Genomic DNA, 24,137 nt, shown 5'->3' on the forward strand with positions numbered 1-24,137 from the left:
AGTTTCTACTTTGAGTCTCGGGTGGGCACCGTGCTGGGGGCAGTGTAGGATGGACAGCAGGACACGTGCGAGCCCTGAGCACTCTCTCACTTATCCTGCGCCAACCTACTAACCACCACCTACTACATGAAGTCCCAGAACTGTAAACTAATTGCTGAAATCCTTCCTTTCCCCTTTTACTTCCTTTCTGCAGTTTGGAGGTTGCGTGCTAGAAGTTTAAGACTTACCTAACCGGCTCCATGAGACGATTGGCTTTGGATTCCCTGTGGCAACACACTCCAGTATGACTGTCTGATGAAGGGAAGCTGTAATGTTCTGAGGACCTGCTATTATAGCTGGCTTGTGAAATGGCCTCAAGTCAGATGCTTTGAAAAAAAAAAAATCAGAAATTAAACAAAAGAAATTAAACTTGAAATAACATGTGACAATTTTTAAAAGGATGTTTAAATTTGCAAAAAAGAAATCTTTAATTCTGATAAGTTATACCAAATATTTTTTTTAACAAGATATGAGGAAGCAAAATTATTATTCCCAAGTGAATGTGTCACAGAACAGGTAGAGCTGTTCACTGCATGTAAACACTTTTACTGTATTATGAAGACGACTATAGTGCCACTGAGCATGTCGTAGGCTGGCTACCTGGGATAACACTCAGCACTGCCTCGGCACTTTTACGCCTGTTGGCTATCGTTGTGGCAACACATCGGTAATTCCCAGCATCTCTCCGCTCGACGCCGTAGATCTGCAGAACTCCTGTGGGTAGAGCCGTTACCCTGCCACGGAAACAGAAAAGAAACGTAGATAAATGCTCACCTGGCAAACACAGCCACGGCGAGGACTGCTTCATCTACAAATAGGCCTTGCTGCACTGAGCTGCAGCAGCAGGCTGGGGTCTCTCAAAAGCATCCTCTACCCGTGACTCATCTCCCTGCACTGATTCCTCCACGAGGGCACAGGAATTTACTTTTAATCAGCAAATCTTTTCTCATTCTCAGAAGCAACCATTCCAACCTTCTTTAGCCAACTAATAGAGTCACATTATGCAGGTTGGATCATTTTTTGGCAGTAATTTCCAATATACTGGCACAAAAAAAGGCATATGGCTCTGCTCCCCACCAAAAAAAAAGAAGTGTTTTCAATTTTATGCTTTTCTTTTGCTGTTGCATGCTAGGTATCTTGAACATAGTCAAGAAAAGTTGCGTGCTAAGAAGGAAAGAAGCAGGTTCAATGCTCTGGACAGGGAGAGGACCTTGCAGGGAGCAGGCTGCACATGTCAAGCTAAGATTCAAGAGAGAAGTCCCTCTCAGTGAATGCCCCTAGCATTAAGTGTTTCAACTCGATTTTCTGCACATAAAATTCTTCATCAGCTCTGTAAAGAAAAATATGTTCAGCATCAATTCTTTTATGGGCTCAAACTGTTCCCACAGCCAAAGTCCAGATATTCTGCATCTCATACAGGTAATTTGCTTATAGTTGGCTCAAAATCATTACAGAAAATAAACAGCACCCCCACACGTGCAGGCCTACATACCTGTCCATGACTAGAGGTAAAGCTGTCCGATTCACCTCCCACGTGATGACAGCAGGAGGGCTTGCTGTTATCTTACAGGCAAATCGAGCTACTCCACCTTCTTGGACTTCAGCTGAAAGTGGCTGGACTTCAAAGGCAGAAATGGCTAAAAATGAAAGAATGAGGAATTCAAAGAACTAATGTGAAGAGAAAATTCCTGGGTAAACCAAGCTCCAGGTTTGAACAACCTGCCAGAGAAAAGCACGTGTTCCCATCCAGCCTGCAGCGTCACCGCGCTGCAGCCTCGCGGGCAGACGGGTTTCCTTGCTAAGGAGGGCTTTGGGAGAGCTGCCCTGTCCGGCCCAGTCACCAGCTGCCACCCGATGCAGACACATGGCCCCTGGACCCCGGCTCTGGCAGGAGGCTCCGGGGACCCCTCCAGAGCTGCTGTGGCCGCAGCTGCCGATGGCCACGCTCGATGCCGGCACCTCCGCGGCACCCTGTGGGCCCCCGTGCGCCTGCCCTCATGCCAGGCAGGGCTAGAGCCCCCCAAGCAAAGTTTAATCCAGAGGCCCTGGTCCCACTTTTCCTTATTTCACTTGTTCTGCATGCAGGGTCAGCCTTGTGCTTGCAGGATTTTTACAACAGAAAATGCGGTGCTTTGCATTCATCAAGCTTTTCTGAAAGGCTGATATTGTAGAAAACTAGACAAGTTTGCTTGGCTTTTTGAATAAAATCTCTAGGAATGTTATAAAGTCACAGATAACACTATAGACAACACAAATCAACTTAGTGCAAAGAGGTTTTGGAGCTGTCCTGCAGCACAGCTGTACCACATGGCTGGGACACCCAAAAGCACCGTGTTTCAACATTCGGCCTCAGTAAAGACTATGGAATCACACCCAGAATTGCTTTACACTGACAAGGTTATTTAAAGAGTCACACTCCGAACACAAAAACCTAATATTCAGTTTTCAGGAGAATGTAGGTAAATAAAATGACTTACTCCCATGCATCCTGTACACTGAAGAGTAAACGACAGAGTGAGGCTCTCAAGCACCAGAAGAGAAACTCAGGAATTCAGTTACACTATTTCACTATTTAAAGGGATCCAATGAAAGTTACTAACTGAAGCTGATTAAAAACAAAACAAACAAACAAACAAACAACAACAACAAACACATCCTAGCAGGAACAAGTTATTTTCTCAGAAATTTAATCTTCAAGATAGCAAGTCGGAATTATAGGGGGGAAAAAAAAAAAAAAATCTCATTAATGACGCTAAGGGTGGTTTTCAAAATGGGAAAAAACACACACACACCCTTGTTTATCTCCCAATCCATTTCAATTTATACACCTTTTTTCATTTTAGCTGAATACTCGTTCCTTCTGTAGCTTACTCTTTACGTGTATCTTTGGTTTCTTCTTAATTCTAACTTTAGTTGTGCGAGTAAAATTCGTTTTTACAAGTCTATCGCTGTCTTGTGAAACCTGACCTCTTTGTACCAGGCTTGTTTTCAGGGCAAGCACTGACACCAACTCTGAACCCCAAAACCGAGTCATTAAGGCAGTGCTGTTAAGAGGCGAGAGCTCTATAAAATGGATAAGAAACAAAGTCTCAAGAGAGGTGTGTTGTTCCTGAAAATGACCCTGCAAAATGCAATAAATGTAAGTACCTTTTTATTTGAGGTTCTCCCCCCTTCTCGAGTCTATTTAAATCATTTTGCTCCCAGATTTATAGCCAAAGAAAACAATTAACGATACTCCCAACATTTTTAACGTGTCAAGCAGAGAACGCTGCTCACAGGGCAGCGAGAGGGGAGCTGGGAACTGCTTTCCCGTTTACAAAACGGGGCGATTCACGCGCCGGGCCCCGCAGGCACGAGGGCAGGCGACGCGCAGCGCGGTGCCCGCTCCCCGTGTGCACGGGCTCCGCCGGGCGCTGGCGCGGGGACGTCCTCAGGATCAGCAGACATTACCGCTTGCCATTGCACGCAGATCACACAGAGAAACACGGCGGGTGCCTACTGCAACACTCACCAACTGAGCACCATGCTGTGTGAATGTGAGAAAACCTGGGGCATCTACACACGAACACTAGATTACAGACTAAATATCCAGAGCAAAACACCTCATAAGAAGTTCACCCCTCACAGTTGTTTGCTGGAGCACCGCAGCCCTTCCCTCTCTTTCCTGTCACTCCTGAGCGCAGCGCCGCCGCTCTCCCAAGCGCAGGCGCCGGGGTGGCCGCTCTGCCCACGCACTCTCCCCCATCCACCAGCCCACACGGCCACCTCACGCATGCTGGGCCATTAACAGAGACGTCTCCTGGAAAGACGCTTAACGGGCACAATAAATTCAACAGTCTACGTATTTATTACTAAGTTTTATCACACAGGCCAGCTGACACGAGGCCAGCTGATACGAAGCCAGCTTGCTCTGCAATTATATAATAAAGAAATCAGAAGAATGGAAGATAAACCCACTGAACTGGAATTACTCCCTGACCTGAAATAGTAGCACAGAATCAGTTTTCATCTGGGCAGGCTGCAGCAGATATTGTGAAACTCTCCACCACAGGACACCGACCACTTAAGTATTTCTCAAGAGATAACAGCCACTCAGAGAGATGAACTGCGCACTGGAAAGCACAGTGCTGCTCAGAGACCTCCTCTACTAATGCTGAGGGAACCACACAATAACCCCAGCCCCTCACATGAAACCAAGATTTTTTTTTTTTTTTTAATTCTCACGTGAAAGTGCTTTCACTTGAGAAAATAAGCTTGCATATTATCCAAAAGCTACGACTATTTCAATGCAATGGTTTCCATTACAGCATGCGATAAACCTAATGTCCAATTTCCTCTTTTTTTGATATATTTTTCACAGCAGTGGCTACCAAGCAGTTTTTAAACATAAAACAAATATATATGTTTCTTACAGTGTTTTACAGTTTGTGTTCAGTGGGATCCCTTGTATGTTTAAGAGGGCACATGTCTTGTTACAGGACTGAGGCTTCACACTGGTTACAAGCGGAGTACGGAAGCAGATTTCCAAACCACTTGCTCTGCCCTGGATCCGGACGGGGCGCAACGCTTGAGGAGTGCGGTCAGCTCCGCAGCTGGGGCACGTGGAGCTGGAGTCATCTCATGGGCAGATCTTTACTAAATTACCCAGGACATGATGGTGAAAATTAATTAAACCATTTGTTTTATTTATTTTATATTTATATTAAATATTTTATTTTAAATTAAATGTATTTATATTAAATATTTTATATTTATATTAAAGTAAATGAAATATTTTATAAAATAAATTAAATAAAAAGAGTATCCAGGAGCTCAGATGCTGCTAAGTACTCACAGTTCGGAGGTGAACTTCACACAAACGATGTGATGTGCATTACGTTACTCGTAGGCACAAGTAAGGAGGCACTGTCGCGGAGAGGGTCCTGTATGGGCACAGCGGCATCTCTCCTCCACCCTTACGTCAAACTTAAAGTGTTGGGAGCTACTGTTATTATTGTTGAAGAGACAGAAAGACTTATTCAAAGGTGAGGCATAAAAAAACCAAGATTTCAGGAGAAAACAATCTGCCCCACAAGAGTAGATTAGAAGACCTGACCAGCTCACAGAAAGGAAACTGAAGAGAGAAATGACTCTTACGTGTCTTACAAATATACAAAATTCATACTAGGATGGACAAGGATGAATGAATTTCATTAAGCAGTGAGAGCAGAAAAGCAGCCAAGGGCTTTAGCCATGGCTGGGATGTTCAGGGATCCTGGTGGAAGGAGATGGATCAGCGCAGCACGTTACGCTGAGGAACAGGCGAGCACAGGAGGCAATGGACTCACTAGGGAAAGGGGTGTCGTGGGCGTCACCTACTACCCCAGGCATGAACACCAACGGTGCCACCACCTTGCAGCAAATGCCTCTGTACGCATGCTTTCCTGAAGGGAACCATTCTATCTCTCAGAAACCTCCAGAATCTGTTAGTTTCTGTCCCCAAGCAAAAACACAATTTGTATAAGGAGCCTTGAATAAACGATTTTCCATTTCCAACCCTTGCAATCCCCAGCCTTTCTCTTTCACTCTTCTTTGCTCTTCAGAGTGTTATCAGCATATTGCCTTTTACATCAGTAGGCTCTAACATCCATGGAGATAAGATAACGAAGTTAGTACACAAACAAAAGCATATCTAAGAAAGAGTGCCAGAAGCCTCCTTCTCTGGGATAAAATGCCAGCAAAGGATGTCCAAAGGCATGAAGGTCAATTCAGGTGTGTGGTGCTCTCAACCTGGAACTCAGACACCTCTTTGCGCTCTCCTGCAGCGTCCTTACACACCTACGTTCTCTTCAACCCAAGTAAATCAATAAATTTATTGAAGAGAAAAGTGACAGGATGATCAAGGGCCCCAGGAGGATGGCCTCCCTAATGCAATATGTCTGTTCAGTTACACTGGAAAGAGGAGGGTATCTGTAGTAACATATGAGTATAAAATACCAACCTACTTGTTTAAAATGTAGCTGTATTCAAGATTTGAAAGTGAGCTGAATTTGTATGTTTTACAGCAACACAAGCATACATCATTCAGTCCCTCCGCCAAACCTTTAATCATATATATGATAAAAGATATATACGATATTATATATGTATAGCCAGCAGTCTAGAAAAGAACGCTGCTTTTGCAGCAAGACATCTGTGCCAGGAGAACAATACAGAGTGCAAGAAAAGGATGAAAAAAACCCAAACCTTTCAAAGTTAAACACAATTTGCTCCCCTTCAACTACAAACTGGTTATAATATTTTTCAATATAAAATTCATGGTCTTACTAAAAACAACTGAATGCCCCAACTCAACATTTACATACAAGTATCAGAGTCCCACACTAGCTCAGTCCCAGGTTTCCACGAGATGCAGGTAGTTGACAGATGATAGATTTTGAAACATTGGAAATGCCAGGTTTTTAGTAAGCAGCTATGGAAGCAGCTCAAGCATCAACTGACTCAGACAACATTTACAGTCTAAGTGCTCCTACGAGGATGAGTATTTTGCTCAGGGGCTGAGGATCTGCTACTCCCAGCTCCCCAAAACCACAGCTACAGGTCTGATATCAGTTATAACTCCCATAGATGCAAACGGGACAGATACACTGCCCTTTTTTTCCTGCACTTGCTCCATTATAAGCATTTTAATTCACAATACATGCTCTGTGTTAACCTGCGGCCTCATCTCAGTTTGCAAGAATCTTAAAACCATTAAGAAAAAGCAACTCTTTGCAAACACAAGTAGATCCGTAACTGAGAAGTCACTTGAGAAAGCAAGTGGACAATCAGCTGGTGTCACGGCGGAGACACAGCCACTGCTGTGGCAAAAGGAAAGGAGATGAAAAGGAGAAGCCGTGAGGGGCTCTGCACTGCTGGGCAGACGAAGACAGCTGCCCATAACAAATACGAGCTAAAACATTTGGGAAGGCCTATCTAATACTCTTCATCAAGATGGACAAAATCCAGCATAAATGGACCACAATGATGGAAACCAGTGTGACAAGTTTATGGCAAGTTTAAAATACATACAGAGATGAATACCACGGGGACAGTCAGAGATGCCACTCTTTAAACCATCCCACTTCACTGCATTGATACACTGATACTTTCTAGCAAAGCAGCAGTTTTGCTAGAACAGTATCTTACACCCACTAATCCCGAATTAAACTTCTAATGTGCAACACGATTGCTGCTATTAATCCTTGTTTTTTAATGAGGCAGTAACCGCGCTCGGTTGACAGGACTTTAAACCAGCCTCCTTCCCCTCGGACAGCTGGGAAACGCGGCTGTGCGTGTTCCCTGCTGACGGGTATTCCTCTGGCCTCACTGCTCTGTTTGCCGGCTTCACGTTTTAGGTTTCTGCCTCTCATTTATCCTGCCAAGGTAGTTATTAAGACCTCAGTTCTAAGGAAGATGACAGGATACAGAACTAGCAGCAGGCAATAGGAACATGCTAGTTTGCCATTAGGGGTTGTAGCATTTATTTCCCTAAAAAGAAAAAGTCACTTTACCTGGAAAATCTAAAGGTTGAACATCAAAATGAGAGCGGGGAGGCAGCAGAACTTGATTCAGGGAAAAAGTGAGCATTTTAAAGAAAGAAGGAAGCAAGCAGGAAGGAGTGAGAATAAAAAAGGCAGAGAACAAGTGCACGTGCATGGAAGATGAATAAAACACAGTATTTTTACATAAATAAAATAAGCTCTCAAACCACAGTATCTTGTCATTTCAAAAGTCCTTATAACTAGGCATATGTTGTTTGGTCACTTTTATTGCCACAAAACAAGGCTTGGTTTGCATCTAATTTAGTGTACATTTTACTACTTTTCAGGTTATCCAATAACACCTTTTCAGAAACATCTGAACATATAGGTTAATAAGCAGAGACTTTTCTGAAGAGACAAAGAGCATACTTCCGTGTTTGCTTTAAATACATACTTACGTGTTTGCTTTAAATACACTATAGCAGTAAGAACTACCATGCTGTCAGGAAGAAAATTATGAAAACAAACAAACAAACTTTGCATTTAGCCCCAAACCTTTACTGACAGAGCCTCAGAAATATCAGGAATTTTTTTCCTCAATAACATCTTTGGGGAAAAAAAAAGCCAATATAGTCACTTCAAGTAGCAATGGACTTAAAGAAATTCTTGTACTTTGACTTGTGGAAAATCTGAGTCACTAAGCAAAAGGTTGCAAGTTTAACTTGATCTCCACTTTTTCAGGAAAAAGACTAGATTGAGACAAATGTGGAATTCACCAAAACAAAGTAGTAGCCTAGGAAAGGTAGAGAGCATTCCCTGCTCTGCTGCCACCTTCTCTCTGCAGTGTCCAGCAGCCCTCAACGAAAAATTCCACCGTAAACTGGAAATATCAGCAACCAGAATAACGTTTAGTCATCACACACTATTCATGAAGGAGACTGCGCTCTATTTTTCACACATATTTCCTAATGTAAAGGTATTTCCAGGATAAAGCTAACAAAATTTTCCTAAAATGGAGAAAAAAAAAAAAAAAAGATCAAAGAGTACAATATCAAGAGACTCTTGGCCTGCAATAGTATGAACACCTAGGCAGCAGCTTTGAAGGAGACGAGTCACAATGACATTGGAAAGGAAGTCCAATCTGCAGCAATTACCTTAGTGCATTACAATTAACTAACTGGGAGGATAATTAAGACTAAAGCTGCTGCATTGATTTGGCTTTATCAATAAACAGAATAACAAGTGCCCCATATCATTTATTTCAAGGATTTTTTTAGCAAGTTACCTTTTCAATCTCCTAGCAGGTACTGTATTAAAATTTTAAAGGAGGAGAATCAGAATTTCAGCTTGGCCAGAATCCAACTGTATTTCACATTGTTACTGTTGCAATGCTATGGAAAAGCCTGCAGGACGGGAAAAGGCAGAGCTGCATTTTGGAGCCTTTGGTTTAGCACTACAGCTCAGGCTCCTCCTCCCCTCCCATCTTTCTAAGATTTTAATCAAAATGGCTAGACAAATCTGGTAGCTACTGAAATAGCTTATTATTAGTATCCACAAAAGTTATGTTCACAAATCAAGACAGAATGAAGGCCAAGACATTTAAGAATAATGACAAATACCTTTTTTTTTTTTTTTCCCTCTCTTTTGCCCCCCTACTTTGTTGACATTCATAGGGAGTCTTACCTTGATTTCAATGGGCTTTAAGTCAGGGCCTTATGTTAAATATAACAGATCCCTCATGAAGGAAATACTGTACTTTATCTACCCCGCACATGATGCACACATGATGCTGGAACCCTGGCATGTTTTGCTTCACTGGGACCAGGAGGAGGAGAAGGAAGACCACAAAGGGAAAGTGGTTGTTGTTCTTTTGTTTTATGTTCCTTAAAAATATTTTTTTGAGTGTGAACTTGACCAATTCTTCAATTATGAACACAAATCTAGAACATAAAATTTTTATAATGCTCTAAGTATTGAAGAAACAAAAAAGAAAGCAGCAAGATTAGAAGCCTCCTTTCTGCAGGGTGAGAATCACGCAAGCAAACCTCACGAGCCAGGGCTGACCGCGGGGTTTGACGTCCCCTGCGGAAGCCAGGCGGGCGCCGACGCACAGCTCGCTGCGCGATGCAGGGAACGCAGCGCCTGGAGCTGCTCGGTGCTCGCGCAGCGTCCGCAGCGCCGGCAGCTCGCAGCAAGGAGCAGACCCTTTGGTGGCGTTAGTCTGCAAGACCCTTTCAAAAACAACCCAGCATTTTGAGTTTTGCAAGGACCAAAATCTGCTCTGCATATAGGCATAATTAGAGACAGCTTTCACCGATAATACCAAGGGGACCCGGGTGACATAATGAGGGAGGATTTGGGCCATCTGCCCTTTCTGCTGTCCTCGATTCATCACCTCTGCCCCGGCCAAGCCTTCGCCAGGCCCCACTGGCTAAGCCCAAGGGCGAGCTCCTTCCTCCCAGAGCCTCCTGCAGCTCCATCTCCAACGAGCCGCATCCCTTGCGCCCGGGAACCCGCCCGCGCTGCTAACGCCCTGGTCACCTCGCAAAAACATCTGCCTCTGTCCACGTAAACACAGTTCTGCCAAGTACCAACACTAAACAAGGAGATGGAGATGCAATAAAGAAAAATGAGAAAAGGAAGAAACAGCCTAAATCCAAGTTTACTATTACATTTCAGGTCAGCTTCTTATATTTCAATCAAGATCTCTACTTGCACAATTGAACAGCACCAAGAAACTTAAAGAGCAAAAACACTCTCTAAGAGCACCCAATAAAAGTATATTTTTATATGTACAATTGTAATAAATTAATGGTATTATCCATTAACAGCATTTCCATAAATAACTCTGTGCCAGTGGAGCAGATAGAGCAAAAAAAGGAAAAACTTAGGAAACAAATATTATCAAAATAACATATTAAACTAAAGGGTGATGAATGAAATACCAGAGTCCCACACACCAAGACTGGTTTATTTTCTATCAGTTAACGCCAGTCTAAACGCAGGCACACACATTCAATGAATAAATGCATAAGAAAAAGGCAAAACTAAAGCCATGAGAATGATTTTTGCCTCTGACTTCTAAAGGACAGATAGAAAAAGAATGAAAGGGTCTCTCCTTAAACACTGAAGTCTCTTCACATATGGCTCCAGCGGATCAATACTTCCTGGCTCTGCCTGCATACTTCTTAATTTGCTCTTTTTAATCCAGGCTGATATTCTTAACTTAACTTAACTATATTTTCATTTTTCCTCTCTTATTCTGAGCAACTTGCTAGCAGATATTTAACTATAACTTCATATAGTGATTTCAAAACAAATATACAGACCACTAGGAATTAATCTCCCATTAATCTGATGGGAAAGGGGAAAGAGAGAAGTCATTGATTTCATATAGAATATTGTTTTGCAATACAATGCCAGAGAATTACTTAATGCATTAAGGTCTCTAGACAACAACGTCCAAGGATTTTTTTCTCTCTTTTTTAAAGTAGCCCTTGCTCCATTCCAAACTAGCCACTAGTTTTCTGGTAGTGAAGAATGCTATAATCTAAAGGCAATGAAATGGAGAAGCAAAGAGGTCAACAGCCTGAGCACCCTTGAACAAAAGTTCCCTTGGAGATGTCAGCTGCAATCTCATTTGTTTCCTCTAACACTTTCAGGTCCCCCTGCTCCTTTCTTTAAAGCTCCTAATTCAGCGGCTGACAAATGATCACTTTAAAAATCTCTGTACAGGAATAACTGAGTCTGGGTATGTCCCCTGGAGATCACTGAGCTCTCCCCAACTAGTATCAGGGCTAGATTTTGTAAAACTTGTTCTGGACACACACACAGACACACACTTTGCACCATCAGCTTTGCAAAAATAAATGATTTTTCATATGTGGTATCTGCTATTCCTGAAAACTTTGAAGTCAGCTGGACTGCTCTGGACTAGGTAGCTAGGGAAATGCTTGCATAAATTGTTCTTTTCTTTCCTGCTCCTTTTTTTTTTTTTTTTTCAGAAACTTCGAAAGTTTGAAAGTGCACTGGCTTTTCCATGTGCAGGCTGGAAAGAGCATGTTAGAAGCAAGTTTCCTGGCATGCCCCAGAAAGGGCGGAAAGCCAAGAGCAGAGAGCCAAACAGAGGCAGAGCAAAGAGAACTCACAGGAAAGAAGAGACTGAGCTGAGGTGAGATAAAGAAAATTGTTTCCTTTCCTCCCACAAGGAATTATCTTCTACAATGTGATTTTTCCCTAAGGTTTTTGTTTTATTTTTTAAACTTTCTTTCCCTCTGAATTTCTGAGAGTGCAAGAGCTGGAGACCAGGTCTCCAGCAGGCAGCACCACGCTTAGCTGCTCCAGTGAAAAAACCAGCCTCAAAATACAGGCGGCGCGGGGTCGGGAAGAGCCGCGCACCAGCGGGGCAGCTCAGCACACACCACCCCTTCCTGCACACAGGGGCATCCCCAAGGGCAGCAGCCAGCTCCGACACCGCTGCTTATCCAGTGCCTCGCAAACGTTCCAGCCTCCAAAGATTGTCCTTCCGGGCAAAGGACAAATTAAGGGGCATCCCAAGCTCTCAGCACCCACACATGCGGCTGGCCATTCAAGCTTTCTTTGCATAACACTGAATTCAAAATTAGGAGTTATCCCTTGATGCTGCTTTCAATGTGGTAAAAGGTGGATGCTCAGAAATACATGGTTCTGTACCTTCAGCAGTTTATTGCTTGTATAACTGATATATTCTATTGAATCATGTAAAAGAGCATGAGAGATTTGATCTTCTCTCTTTTGAGGGCATCCCAGCTGGAGTCTTCCTTCCCAGCTTATCTATCTTCCAGGCAGCACTGTGTGGTCACAGGAGTGCACAATAAATGCTAATGCACTTATCGAGGAATTCCCCTCTGCTCTTCTGCAGACAGAAATGCAGGAAATAGTACAGAAAAGGCACACACTAAGCCACATTAACCAGCTTCAAAGGTCTTCAACTTGTGTGGCTGCTTGCATTCAGGGGAAAGAACACACCACTTTTTCCCTCGCAAGAGTTGCTTTTCCTTCAGCAGTTTGCCAAGCGATTGCCTTCTAGTGTCTGTGCTTAATCCTACAGATGCCTTTCTTTGGAGTTGTTGCCATTCTGTGAAGAATTAGTTCTGCTTAATAGCCCAACTGTTGCACAGGGAACATCCAGCACAGTTTTGAGTTTTGCAACATGGGGAGAAGGATCAGAGCACGAGCAGGGCAGCGCAACAAAAGACACGGCCCTCCACAACTACCCTAATTTGGCATAAAAAAAGATCTCTAAAGAAAAACAGTAGTTAAAAATTAAAAATTGACTGCTATGACTTAAAGGTTCCCCAAAAGAAGAACCCAAAAAAAGAACAAGGGCACCTAAGTGAGAATCCTGGGGGAAACAAAAAGGCAATTTCAGCACTAGGCAACAAGGACCTCCAGGGCTGCAAGCTGGGGAGCAGCCCCATTCTGATCAGTGTATTTCCTGCAAATGCCAGCAGAAGGGTAAAATCTCCAATTATCAGTTAGGCACCTTTTAAAATAAATAAAGGCGATTCCTGACAGAAGGAGGAGGAAAAAAAAAATAAAAAAGAGAGGAGGAGGAGGTCAGAACAGGCTCCCGGCGGAGCGCAGCGCCCGCTCCTCACATCCCCCTGCCCGCTCATCAATCAGGGCGAGCGCGGCCCAGAGCATCCCCGGACGCACGCGGGGGCCCCACACATTCCTGCGCCGCTGCCCGCGCCGCCCTCACATCTGGGGGGAGGCGGAGGAAGAGGCTCCCTTCCTCGGGTGGCAAACCCACACGGCCCCTATGAATGGGTGTAAGCTGATACCCGGGTGTTTTAAGTCTTCAGACAGGCAGAAACACTATCCCCGAGAGACACGAGCACTGTCCGTTTCTTACGGCGCTGCAGAATCGGTGTGCGGGGATGAAACATGCGATTTGGCTGCAAAATGCAGGGCAGAGACACGGGGAATTCAAGCCCTTCCGCCCCCTCTCCAAATGTCAACACTGCCGCTTTCCCCGGGGGAAAGGAAAGGAGAGGCCTCCACACGCAAGGGCCAAATGCCTTTAAGTCATTTCCCTGTTGCCAAATGCCCTCGACAGTAGCCCAGCCTCCTCCTACACTGCACAGCAGCGAGCAGCCAAATCCTGAATGCCTAGAAGCTCAGCAGCAGCAAGGAGAAAACAGATATAAGCCTCACACACACAAAAACAAAAAGTATCAGAAGTTTTTTTTGGTACTGAAAACTATTTACCCTCTATAAACCCTCTAATTAAGTGTTTATCTGTAAAACTTCAGGGAGTAGGTGAAGCGGAGTTCAAAATTCTGGCAATTTTTATATAAATCAAGTCAGTGATGTGCCTTACAGATTAAAAATAAATAAATAAATAAAATACAATTCCATTCAATGTTATGGAAATCTCTATTTTTCCCCCAAGTATCTTTTCTCTCAGGTTCTATAACATAGCTGGAGAGTGCGCTGCAAATTGATTCCAAATGCATCCTAGAAGTCCCCCTAAAAAATGAAAATAGCAGAAACCCAAAAAAAAGAAAAAGCCTTCAAAAGAAGAGCCTCTTTTTTCAGGTAAATGCCCTTATTCTAGGCTATGAGCTACAGCTGCTGACTGCCAGGGGAGAGCAGGGCACAAGTGGGTTTCCAGTTTGCCAGCCACCGTGCAGGTAGCTGCATCCTACTAAGCACCTGTTATTTGGGTACCTCCCTACCCTCACACACAACAAAAACCCAAACAGCCATTTTTATTCTGCCACTGTATTGCAGGGACAAGTCTGCAGCACAATTAAGCCCCCTGCAAATCAAGTGTGATCACATCTAATTAAAGTTTTCCACCATTCTCCTTTTGCTTGATTTTTGAAGCTTTGCTAAGCATCTCCAACTCAGTACCTGAAGTCACCAGAAAGGCCCCCAGGCAGCACTGGCTGGAGCACTGCTGGCTCCTCCAGCCCCAAACACATTCCCACAACAGGAGGTGATACCAGCCGGCATGAAATACCTGGAAAACACGGCTGTGTGACCACGGCATGGCCAAGCCTCACGCAAAACTATGTGCAGGTGGTAAAGGAGGCTGATTCAACAGACCATGCATTTACCCTTACACGGAGACGAGCTTCCTCCCTTGTGCTCTTAAGGTAGTTAAGCCACTCATTTATCTCTGCAAATAGAAAATTCTCCCTTTCCCCCGGCTCTGAAAAGCGGGAGAGAGAGGATTACAGTAGACCAAGTCACTCAGCATTTTCTTCTAAATTACGCACTTGTACTTCAACCAGCAGAAGTGTAACACCTTGGCCTGCAGCCAGCCAGAAATCCCTCATAATGCGTTCAATAAGCCAAATCAAAACAATACATAGTTTATATGAGTGGGGTAAAGAAACTTGAAGGTCATATTTCATGTGCTGCAGCTCATCATGTTCGTTCAAACAGAGGCAGGAGGTTAACTGGCGGGATCTGCTCTTTAATGCCTGTTATTTCCAGTGGAAGGAGCCAAGCAACGAGGCTTCTCCCTCTCTGCTCTTCATGGAGAGATCAGCAGAAGGATCTCAGTGCGCAGGGAAGCTGGTCCAACCAAAGGGAACAGGAGGGGAGGGTATTTTGGTGCATTAGTTATAGAATTACAAAAACGGTTCAAGCTTTTTATAGCAATACCTCCCTCTGCTAAAAAACGTAATCCTGTAACAGCATAAGAAAAAAAAATAGATGACACTTCTGCCTATTTAAAAAACGATGGATTTAAACAAATATATATATATATATAAAAAGTTGCTTATCAGCTGCAAATGGGGACTGGCTGGAGGAAGATCCTAAGTTCTGTCCTCAGCTTCGCTGCTGCCTGTGTCATCGGCAGGAAAGCAATTGATCAGCCTGATCCCGCAGAATTTATTCCATTTTCTCCACTGTAAACACAAGTAACATACTGATCTTCTTTTAGTTACACCAGGCTTCTCTGGATGGCTTATCACCATAGACATGAGAGGTTTTAGGAGCATTAATATTTATGTTAGAAGTTGGATTAATAGAAACGAATGTCATATCAGCTGTCCTATCAGCTAATCACAAAAAAAAAAGCCTGGATTTGCTGGCAGAAACACCTCTGTCAACACAGAGAACAAGTGGCAGGGAGGGGGCCCCGTTGCGGCCGCCGCACACCGTGCGAGCCCTCTCGCAGCGAGGGCAGCGCCACGCGCCGGGCCTCTCGACCCGCACGTGCCACCCCAATAGACCAAACCTCTTTCCCTGGCCAAAATACCCCAACGTATTTTGGAAGCTGGAGAAATGAAATCAGCGTTTAGGCTGAAAATGTCCCAACAATTGGTGTCCCTAGGGCAGACATGTGCTCCAAGAAGGGATCCATCCACACCATTCTTGTACCCAAACTGCATAACCCGAGGGATCCCCCCACAGGTTTTCCTTAGTGTGAGTCTCTTCCCAGTGCCATGCTCCCTTCTCCTTCTCCTTTCTCCCCTCTAGACACATGAGACCTCTCACACCTGCACCTCATCACCTTCCCACCCCAAACTTCCTCTGCAGGTAATTAGAGCCTTGGCTTCACTCGCTCCAGCTCTCTATCCCAGCTGGCTGTTCCAGGCCCGGTTAAATCACACCTCAGCTCCTCGCTAAATCAGAGCGGCAAGAAGCAGCAAGGTCACCATGGCTGGGACCGCAAGAGGACCAGGCCAGCTCGGCCTTCAGAAACCACGCGGTGCTCAGCACCAACAGCACCTTCTGTCACACTGAGCAAGTCCAAGATTAATGTGTGCAAAAAGCAAGCTTTTACCTCAGAAGTTATAAAACAGATTTGGAAATATATGAAGAGGGACATATACTGCCATGAAAGATTTTTTTGGAAATGGTTCACATGTCAGAAAGTTAGCAGTTGGTTGGCAGACTCACTTCATTATGTCACCAGCAGATTTATTTAGTCCGTACCCCAAATCCCACAGACTACCACTAATGGAAAGCATCAGAGCAACTCTAAACCTTTTAAAGGCTCACCTAAATGCAAGGCACAGTTTTTGAATGTGGTTCCTTCTCTCAAAAGGATCTACTCAAATATTACCTCTGGTGCAATATTCCCTTACATAGCCCAATAAATAAATAAATAATCACTGTCCCTAAACTGAAGTGTAATGAAATTGTTCATTAGAAATGATTATTATATTCTTGAGAAGGACGAATTTTCAGTAAAATTTACAGCTATAGAAAAGCCTAATACAATATCTTACATCTCTCATATGTGACAGCCATTAGCAGATTAGATAACTCCTTTTGTGCAGAACAGTAGGTTCTTGTAGTTAATTTAAGACAGATATACATGTGTTAGTGTGTATATATATATATATGTACATATATACACACATATACTATATATAGTATGTGTGTATATATAGCATAGACATGCTTTAGAGTTTTTGTTTGTTTGTTTTTGCTTTTGAAGTCATACAATCCCAGTAATTCTATACACGGGCGGGAAAAAGAATAAAGCAGTGTGCGGATTTGAGGGATTCACCATCTGAAAGCTTTTATTCTTCCACGGTGAAGGAAAGTTGTGACCTTTGACACGTGGCTATGGTGCCAAAGAAACTGCTCATAAATGTGTGTCAGTAAAGAAGCAAAAATCAATAAATTCATTTAATCCAGTGAACTATTATGTAGTGGGACGCAATATATTTTAGAGAGCCAACTGTTCTTTCTCACAAAAGATCATTTTACTAATGGATTTTTGGAGATTCCTGTTTTGGAAGGTTTTAGAATCTGAACATGGTCTTTGGCCCACTAGTCATTATTGTAGCTGTTTGTGTTAGGAATCACCACTACTTTCATGCCCCACCTGAAAGCGCCAGGCACGCGGCAGGAACGGGGGCCCTGGGCAGGTAACCACCAACCTGCCCAGCATCAGAGACGGCTGCCACAAGAGCCCAAGCCAGGCGGCTGCGCCAAGCGCCCGTTGTTCCATGGGTGCTCAAGAGCAGGATGAATGAGATATTGTCCATCATTCCTAACATGCTCATGTTAAAAGATCAAATGAATCACTGCTCTATGACAAGTATTGCAAAGTCCTTCAGCAAAGCACTTGGGCACCTACTGCATCACTCTCTGTCAATCTGCAGTAAACAGCATCAGGTAAAATGACAACTATTAACAATAGCAATGCAAACCCATGTGCTGGGAATATCACAAAACTCCCATGAACAAGAAATCCACAGTCGGTTTCTTTGTCCCTCTATGAATACACTGGACCCTGGAGCAGGCAAGTAACTAAGAATCCCAAATATTAGAAAACATAATTACTGTTAGAAGTAGGGATCACAACCTAAGAAGTTATTAATTGGATTAAACACAAATTTTTCCACCAATGAGAAACAAAAAGCAAACTCTCACACCCAAATAAGTCTTCTTTTCTTAAGAAAAGGGAACATATTTGTTTGCCTGAACAAATACAACATTACAACTGAAGGCAGCACACCAGCACACAACCTGAAACCCACAGGCTGCCGCAACGCGCGGGCGCTGCGGAGCGGCACGATGCCCGCTCCTACGGCGGCGTGCCTGGGTGACACAAACCGAGACGCCCTCCCGCACAGCCTGGCCGCACGACGAAGCGCAGCGCCCGCATTTCTGCCTCTGCTGAAGATTAGGGATAAGCCTGCTTGCGACCTGTGGGCTGTTTGCATAAATGAGCATTAAAAGGCAGAAGGAGAGAGAGCCCTTCGGATGCTCACTGATGCTCTGGGGAGGTGGGGGAAGCGGGAAGGAAATTTTACCCTTGTAATTTGGGACATGCTCCGCACAAAGTTTCTCTCTCCTCAGGCAAAAACGATGGAGTCGTGCCAGAACTGCCAGGGACTACTTCCACTTAACATCACTTTGCCGGATGTCACAGACAAGTTTAATGAACAAAATGATAAATGACTGTCAATGGCTTCATAAAGTCAATGAATCCTCGTTACAAAGAGCATACATAATGCACAGCTCTGCCTGAGGCACATGTTACAGTTATTAGAGTTTTACCAGAGACATTGATGTGGACAATGAAGTGGTAATTTAACAATATACACTAGTTAATCTACTGATAAATTACCTAACAATCAGTAATATATTGAAGATCATAAGAGCAAAAGTAAGCAAAAGAAGTTGTTTACAACTCTTTTCAACATTTAAAGACCCTGAGTTTGATTTTAAAACTTTGAAAAGAAAATGGCTTGATAACTTCCAGTTGTAACAAGACGTAAAACAAAAGACAACACTAGGTAACATTAAGCCCTTTTCAATGTATAATGCAAGCGCTATCAAAACAGCTTTTCCTTAACTGCAATTATTATCTGACCAGCTGAGTAAGATGGTGCACTGCTGTCCAATCATTTTTAACTAATCTAAATTTGGGGTCAAAAGTGACCTCAAAATATCTTATGACACTTCCCTCCTTGGCCACAGCTGTGAAAATAAGCTTCCCCGGTACACAGGAGCTCCTTCCTTCCAGGCAGTAAACATAGTGAACAAGAGGGAGAAGGGGGCTACCAGGAACAGTTTTGAAAATCCTGAGCAAGAACATACCATATATGACTAATCCACAAAAAGAAAAAGAAAAAATAATGTGCACCTGACTTGAGAACTCGGAGCACATGGGAACAGTGGAAGGGACACAAAGAAAGGGGGATTTTGAACATCAGGACTGAACAGCAAGTAAGTGACAAGCTTCTCCATTTGGTACTCTTTCTCTGAGAGTTATGTTAAGGTACCCAGAAAGTGATAGTGTCTAAAGGAACTGACAACCCCACTCTAGAAGAGCCACAGAGAGCCTCAAAGAGTTGAGGGGTAGAGAAGAAAGCCAACCACCGATACTTCATGTGAGAAACTTGTGCTGCAAAGACTGATGAGATACAAAAGTTATTTTTCTCATTGGATTTTCCCTTGTATTGTCTTTAATCTGGCAAGACTCAAAGGAGAGGTAAAAATCAAAATTCCAAGCCCTCTTGAGTGGAAGATTTGGAAAGATCTTTGGGACAACCCAAGATTTGAATATAGAACTATCTGCATCTATTGGGACATCTAAAGCAGATTAGACACTACTGTGTGGTACCTGTGTGATGCTACCAATCAGTTAAAAATCCAGCCTTTTCTGTCCTTTTATAATTCTATCCATTTGCCAGTGACAAAGAGCTGTAGGTTTGCACACAGTAAGTTTGGTGTGAATTAAATGAGAATAAATGACACCATCAATCAGCATGGCCAGGAATCTCATCCAAAGTTAGGGTAGTTTCTGTTCTCTGAATCCTCTTCAGCTTGCACCATTCGTGCATCCACATATGTGAGATAAATATCACATCAGGCTGTTAGTTTTAAGAACCCCCTAGCTATGTAGGGGGTGCTAGAAGGACACATACAAGCATATTTAATGCTTGTAATTATTTTGCATATCCCTCACCCTGGACAAGCAGACCGATCACTTCTTTCAAAGCTGTATCTCATATTTAAATCACTTCTGAAGTGATGACTACACCTAAGATCTAGCCAGCAAATTGCCATTTCATGTACTTGCACAATGCAAAGCACTGCTGTCATGAAGATCAAAAGTAGAGTTTTAGCACATTCTAGAAAAGGCAAGTATTAGAAGTTTGTAGACTAGGTAAGAATTGCGCCTTTTGCAGCAATATATCACTTAGTGGGGCCTGTAATTACTGATAAACTCTTCTCTCCCTTTTGAAGTATCTCACTCTTGCCTCCTGAGGTCGTGAGTCAGGAAAATACATCCATTTTGGACAGAGCTTTAGAATTGTGCGCAATCTGCACTGCTCCAACACCTACCAAAGTGCATGCGTGGCAACAATATTCCTCATGTGAACACAAATTCAGTGAAGCGCAATGTTTTGAAAGCAGACACCCATCCCACCAGTCTTGGTCAGTCCCTATAGATGGGAAAAGCTTGCTGAAAACTCTCTGCAGCCAGGCTTGTGCTTTCCACATCATGTTTCCATCCTAAGTCAGAAGCAGGAAAACCCCATTCCTTGTTGTCTACAAAAACCTGACAGGGGCTCTCGTGGGAGTCACCTCGTTCAAGCACAGCTCTTTGCAAAGCCTGGACAGTTAATTTGTTAAATATTCTTGCACTGGTGGGAAAAAAAAAAGTAGTAAGAGAGAGGTCAAAACATAACCATAAAATCCTGAGAGAAAAAGTACTGACCACTATTTATACAAAAATCTCCATTTTTTCTTTTTTACTAATTTTACTAACTTTTACTAATGAACAGATAGCTCAACTGTATTTCCTCATGCAGCAATGTCCCTTCAAAAAAGGCCATTGAGAAAGCTGCTCAATATCTACCGAACTATCCAAAGGCAGGACTTCCACACTTACACACTACAAATCATTTACCCACATTTTCGTAAAGCAGAAGTCTTGGCTTCACCACCTGCTCTTTGGCTTTTCAGTTTTCCAAGTTATTGTTACGGACTTTTTTGGGAAGGTTGTTTTGTTTCTTGAGTTACTTCAGGGTAACATAGAAGAGAAATTCACAGAAAGATTTCTCTTCGGAGTAAAGAAATCAGCTCGTACAGCTGCAAACTTGAGGACCAAGGTTGCAAAAGAGTAAAAAACTGCACTCTGCTCTCCTTCGAGATAAAATTATGGTAATGTTGTGCACCTGGAGGGATGCGGCATCTAGATTGTGCTCCCTGTGATGCGGATGCATCCGAAGACGCCTTGGAGCAGCCAGGCAGGGAGAGGGGACAGAGAAACAAGCATTTCAGGAAAGGCCTCAGAATGGTAATTGCATTATCCAGATGTCACTTAGTTTATTTTGCCTTAGTGAATGTTCACATTGTGAAAAAGAAAAGGGGCAAAACGACACAAAGAAAAAGGCACTTCCCCTCCCCTGAGGGGATCAAATTCTAGATCATTAGGAAAAAAAAAAAAAAAAAACTACTACACATTTAGCTTTTGAGTTAGGAAACATCAAAATAACAAAAGCAGTAAAGCAAATCTCTTTGTCTAGCACTGCTTATTAACATTTTCTTCCAACATATAAGAAAGGCCACCTCCTGCTCAATCATATATATATATATAAAAGTTCCAAAAAAAGTTACGATAATTTTATTGAGACATAGATAAACCCTCCCTCTCTCTCCTTCATAAAGTAGTAACAACTTTCCCCGCACAAGGGAGAAAAGGCAAAAAGTGCTTCCAGTCCAGATGCAGGATGTAAGGGCAGCCCAACCCCCCAGCACACATCACCTCCTGCTTGGAGTTTTTTCTCCCTACCTTAATTGTTGAGACAATCAACTTAAAAACACAGAGAAATCTGCTGCTGCTAAAAGCTACCTGGAGGTCGACCCTAGTAACTAGCGCTGACCATACAACCCACACTTGCTCAACAAAATGTGGAGACTTGACGTAGTTGATTACTTTTTCACTTAGGTGGTGATTACCAGTTATAAAGACTGGAAGTAATCAATCCCAATTTAACAGCTGGGCCTATTGATGGAAGAGAGGAAAAAAAAAAAAGAAAAAGAAAACAATGCAAAACTAAACAAACGATTATGCTCAGGATTTTGGAGATAAGATGGAGAAAAATAAGAAATGCTGAGGAAGGCACCTCAAAACTAACCACGAAAGCGTCCAACAACGGAAATGACCATGTGTGTGTAGGAAAACGCTTAGTAACTTTTAAATTCTTCCTCCAAGGTTCTCTCTTGTCATTGTCTTAAATTGTTCTGCACAGCATCAATAGCCACAGCTGTTAAATTGTGAAGACGTGACAACAAGTCCCTGGGCAAACAACTGCTCTGAGTGAGATCCTTTTCTTTAGGATAATCAGAGCTGGCTGACAAAAGGGGGCCTTTCTGAAAGCCCTTTCAACAATTTCTGCACTGAGAAATGCAGGGACACAGGGAGGGGGAGACAAAAGCACCACATTACAAGACAGGCACAGCATCGTTTGCAGCAGTACATTGCTTTGCAAGTTGGGGGGAAAAAATAAATCTCATGGTTTAGTGCAGCAACCTCACATAGGGAAGGCGACAGGAGTGCCTCTAGCCCCAGCTTCCAGCAGGGCAGCGGCTTCCCCCCGGCGTTTCTCCGGGAGGTGGAGGCTTTATTAGCTACAGAGCTACACGCTGCCAATAGGATGGAGTGCTCCTTTGAAAAAAAGGAGCTGGTAAAACTTTATACATTATAAAGCTAAGGTGATAAAAAGCAGTTAAAAAAAAAAGCCCGCAGCTTTTGCCTTACTAGCCAAGAAGAAAAGCAAGGGCATAAAACAGCTCAGTTTGTCATTATGGTTAACACAAATTTGAAACTGAAGAGGTGAAGAAACCCATAAAAAGCTCATTTCTCCAGTGACTCGCTAGTAGGAACAAACACCGTTCACGTGCAGCGCATAGAGTTTCACAGGAGTTTTTGTCCCGGCAAGGATGAAAAACCCCAACCCTCAGCCTAGGAAAGAGCTGTTACGAGTGTCCACCAGTGACTGCTGAAACAACGAGGCATGTCCTGAGCAAAACCTAACCAGAGATTACATCTCAAAAGGATGCTGAAGGCGTTCTCCGCAAGCGTGATGCAGGAGTTCAGGGCAAAGGATGTCCAGGGAGGCTCTGGAAGAAAATTCTAGAAGAAAATTAAGGGGAAGGGGGGAAAAAGTGGGAGGGGAAAGAGAGGCAAGTATCTCACTTATAGAACAAAACCCATCCTAACTCCTCTTTACAACTGTCACCTGGCATTGCCGGCAGGGACATCCAATTTCGCCCTCCTGCTTTAAGCATTGGAATTGGCATCACGAAGGCTTGGCCACCTCGGCCCACAGAGCGGGTGGGACAGGCTCTCCTCTCCCAGGGCGCCCACGTTGACTGAGCGACGCCAAAGCCATAAGGCAGCGCTTGCCAAAGCGAGAGCTTCCCCAAGGTGCCAGTGGGGGACCACGCTCGTGGCGCCTCGCTGCTAAAGCCAGACCCCGTCGCCGGCAGCCATTTGCCACTCGGCTTCCACCTCGGCTGGACACATTCCTGCCTCCCGCCCCTTCCAGCTCGTAGCGACGCCACTGCCTTCTGACACGAACATATTGTAGGGCTCTACAAACACGGAGGATACCTGACATGGCAGAGCCCATGCAAAATGGGAATTAGAGCGGGCTCTGCCACAGCAGAACCTCCCTTGTTTGGAGGGGAGAGGAGGAAAAAAAAAAAAAAAACACATTCTACAATTCCTTTGTAAAGGCAACATTTCTGCTGACAGGCAGGTCCACAAAAGCCCCACAGCTGAATCCCGTTTTCAGGGGCAGCCCCGCTCAGCAGCCCTCCCCTGTCCCCCCGTCCTTCCCGCCCCACAGCGCTGCTCGCGGTCCCGCCAGCACACTCAGTGCCTCCTCAGGGAGCTCCTCTGGGCTAACACCATCTTCTGTTTTAATTCTATTATTTTAACCCGGCTCAGTTCCCCGTGCAGTTCACGCACAGGCCGCTGTGCCCACACAAGCCAGGGGACGGCGCCGACGTGTGAGCAAACAGCTGGAGCGTGTGGGACGCTGCTAGGAAAAGTGATTGCCACGCTGCAGCGCAAGGCTCAGCTGGGCGCGCTATTAAGTAATCAAATATTCA

At 43.9% G+C, this 24,137-nt stretch overlaps 1 protein-coding gene across 1 annotated transcript in view; it reads right to left on the reverse strand.

Annotated features, from left to right (window-relative positions):
• Positions 1–24,137, reverse strand: part of PRTG (protogenin) — a 70,337-nt gene that overhangs the window by 41,250 nt on the left and 4,950 nt on the right. Inside the window, exons 3-5 of the mRNA XM_088519978.1 lie at positions 1,532–1,676; positions 640–773; positions 228–365 (exon numbers count right to left, since the gene is read on the reverse strand). Of these exons, the coding sequence (XP_088376104.1) occupies positions 228–365; positions 640–773; positions 1,532–1,676 (417 nt within the window). The remainder of the gene's footprint in view (positions 1–227; positions 366–639; positions 774–1,531; positions 1,677–24,137) is intronic.

This window comes from Tinamus guttatus, unplaced genomic scaffold (assembly GCF_059628265.1).
Source record: "Tinamus guttatus ecotype Peru unplaced genomic scaffold, ASM5962826v1 Tinamus_guttatus_pri_ptg000004l, whole genome shotgun sequence".
Classification (NCBI taxonomy): Eukaryota; Metazoa; Chordata; class Aves; order Tinamiformes; family Tinamidae; genus Tinamus; species Tinamus guttatus.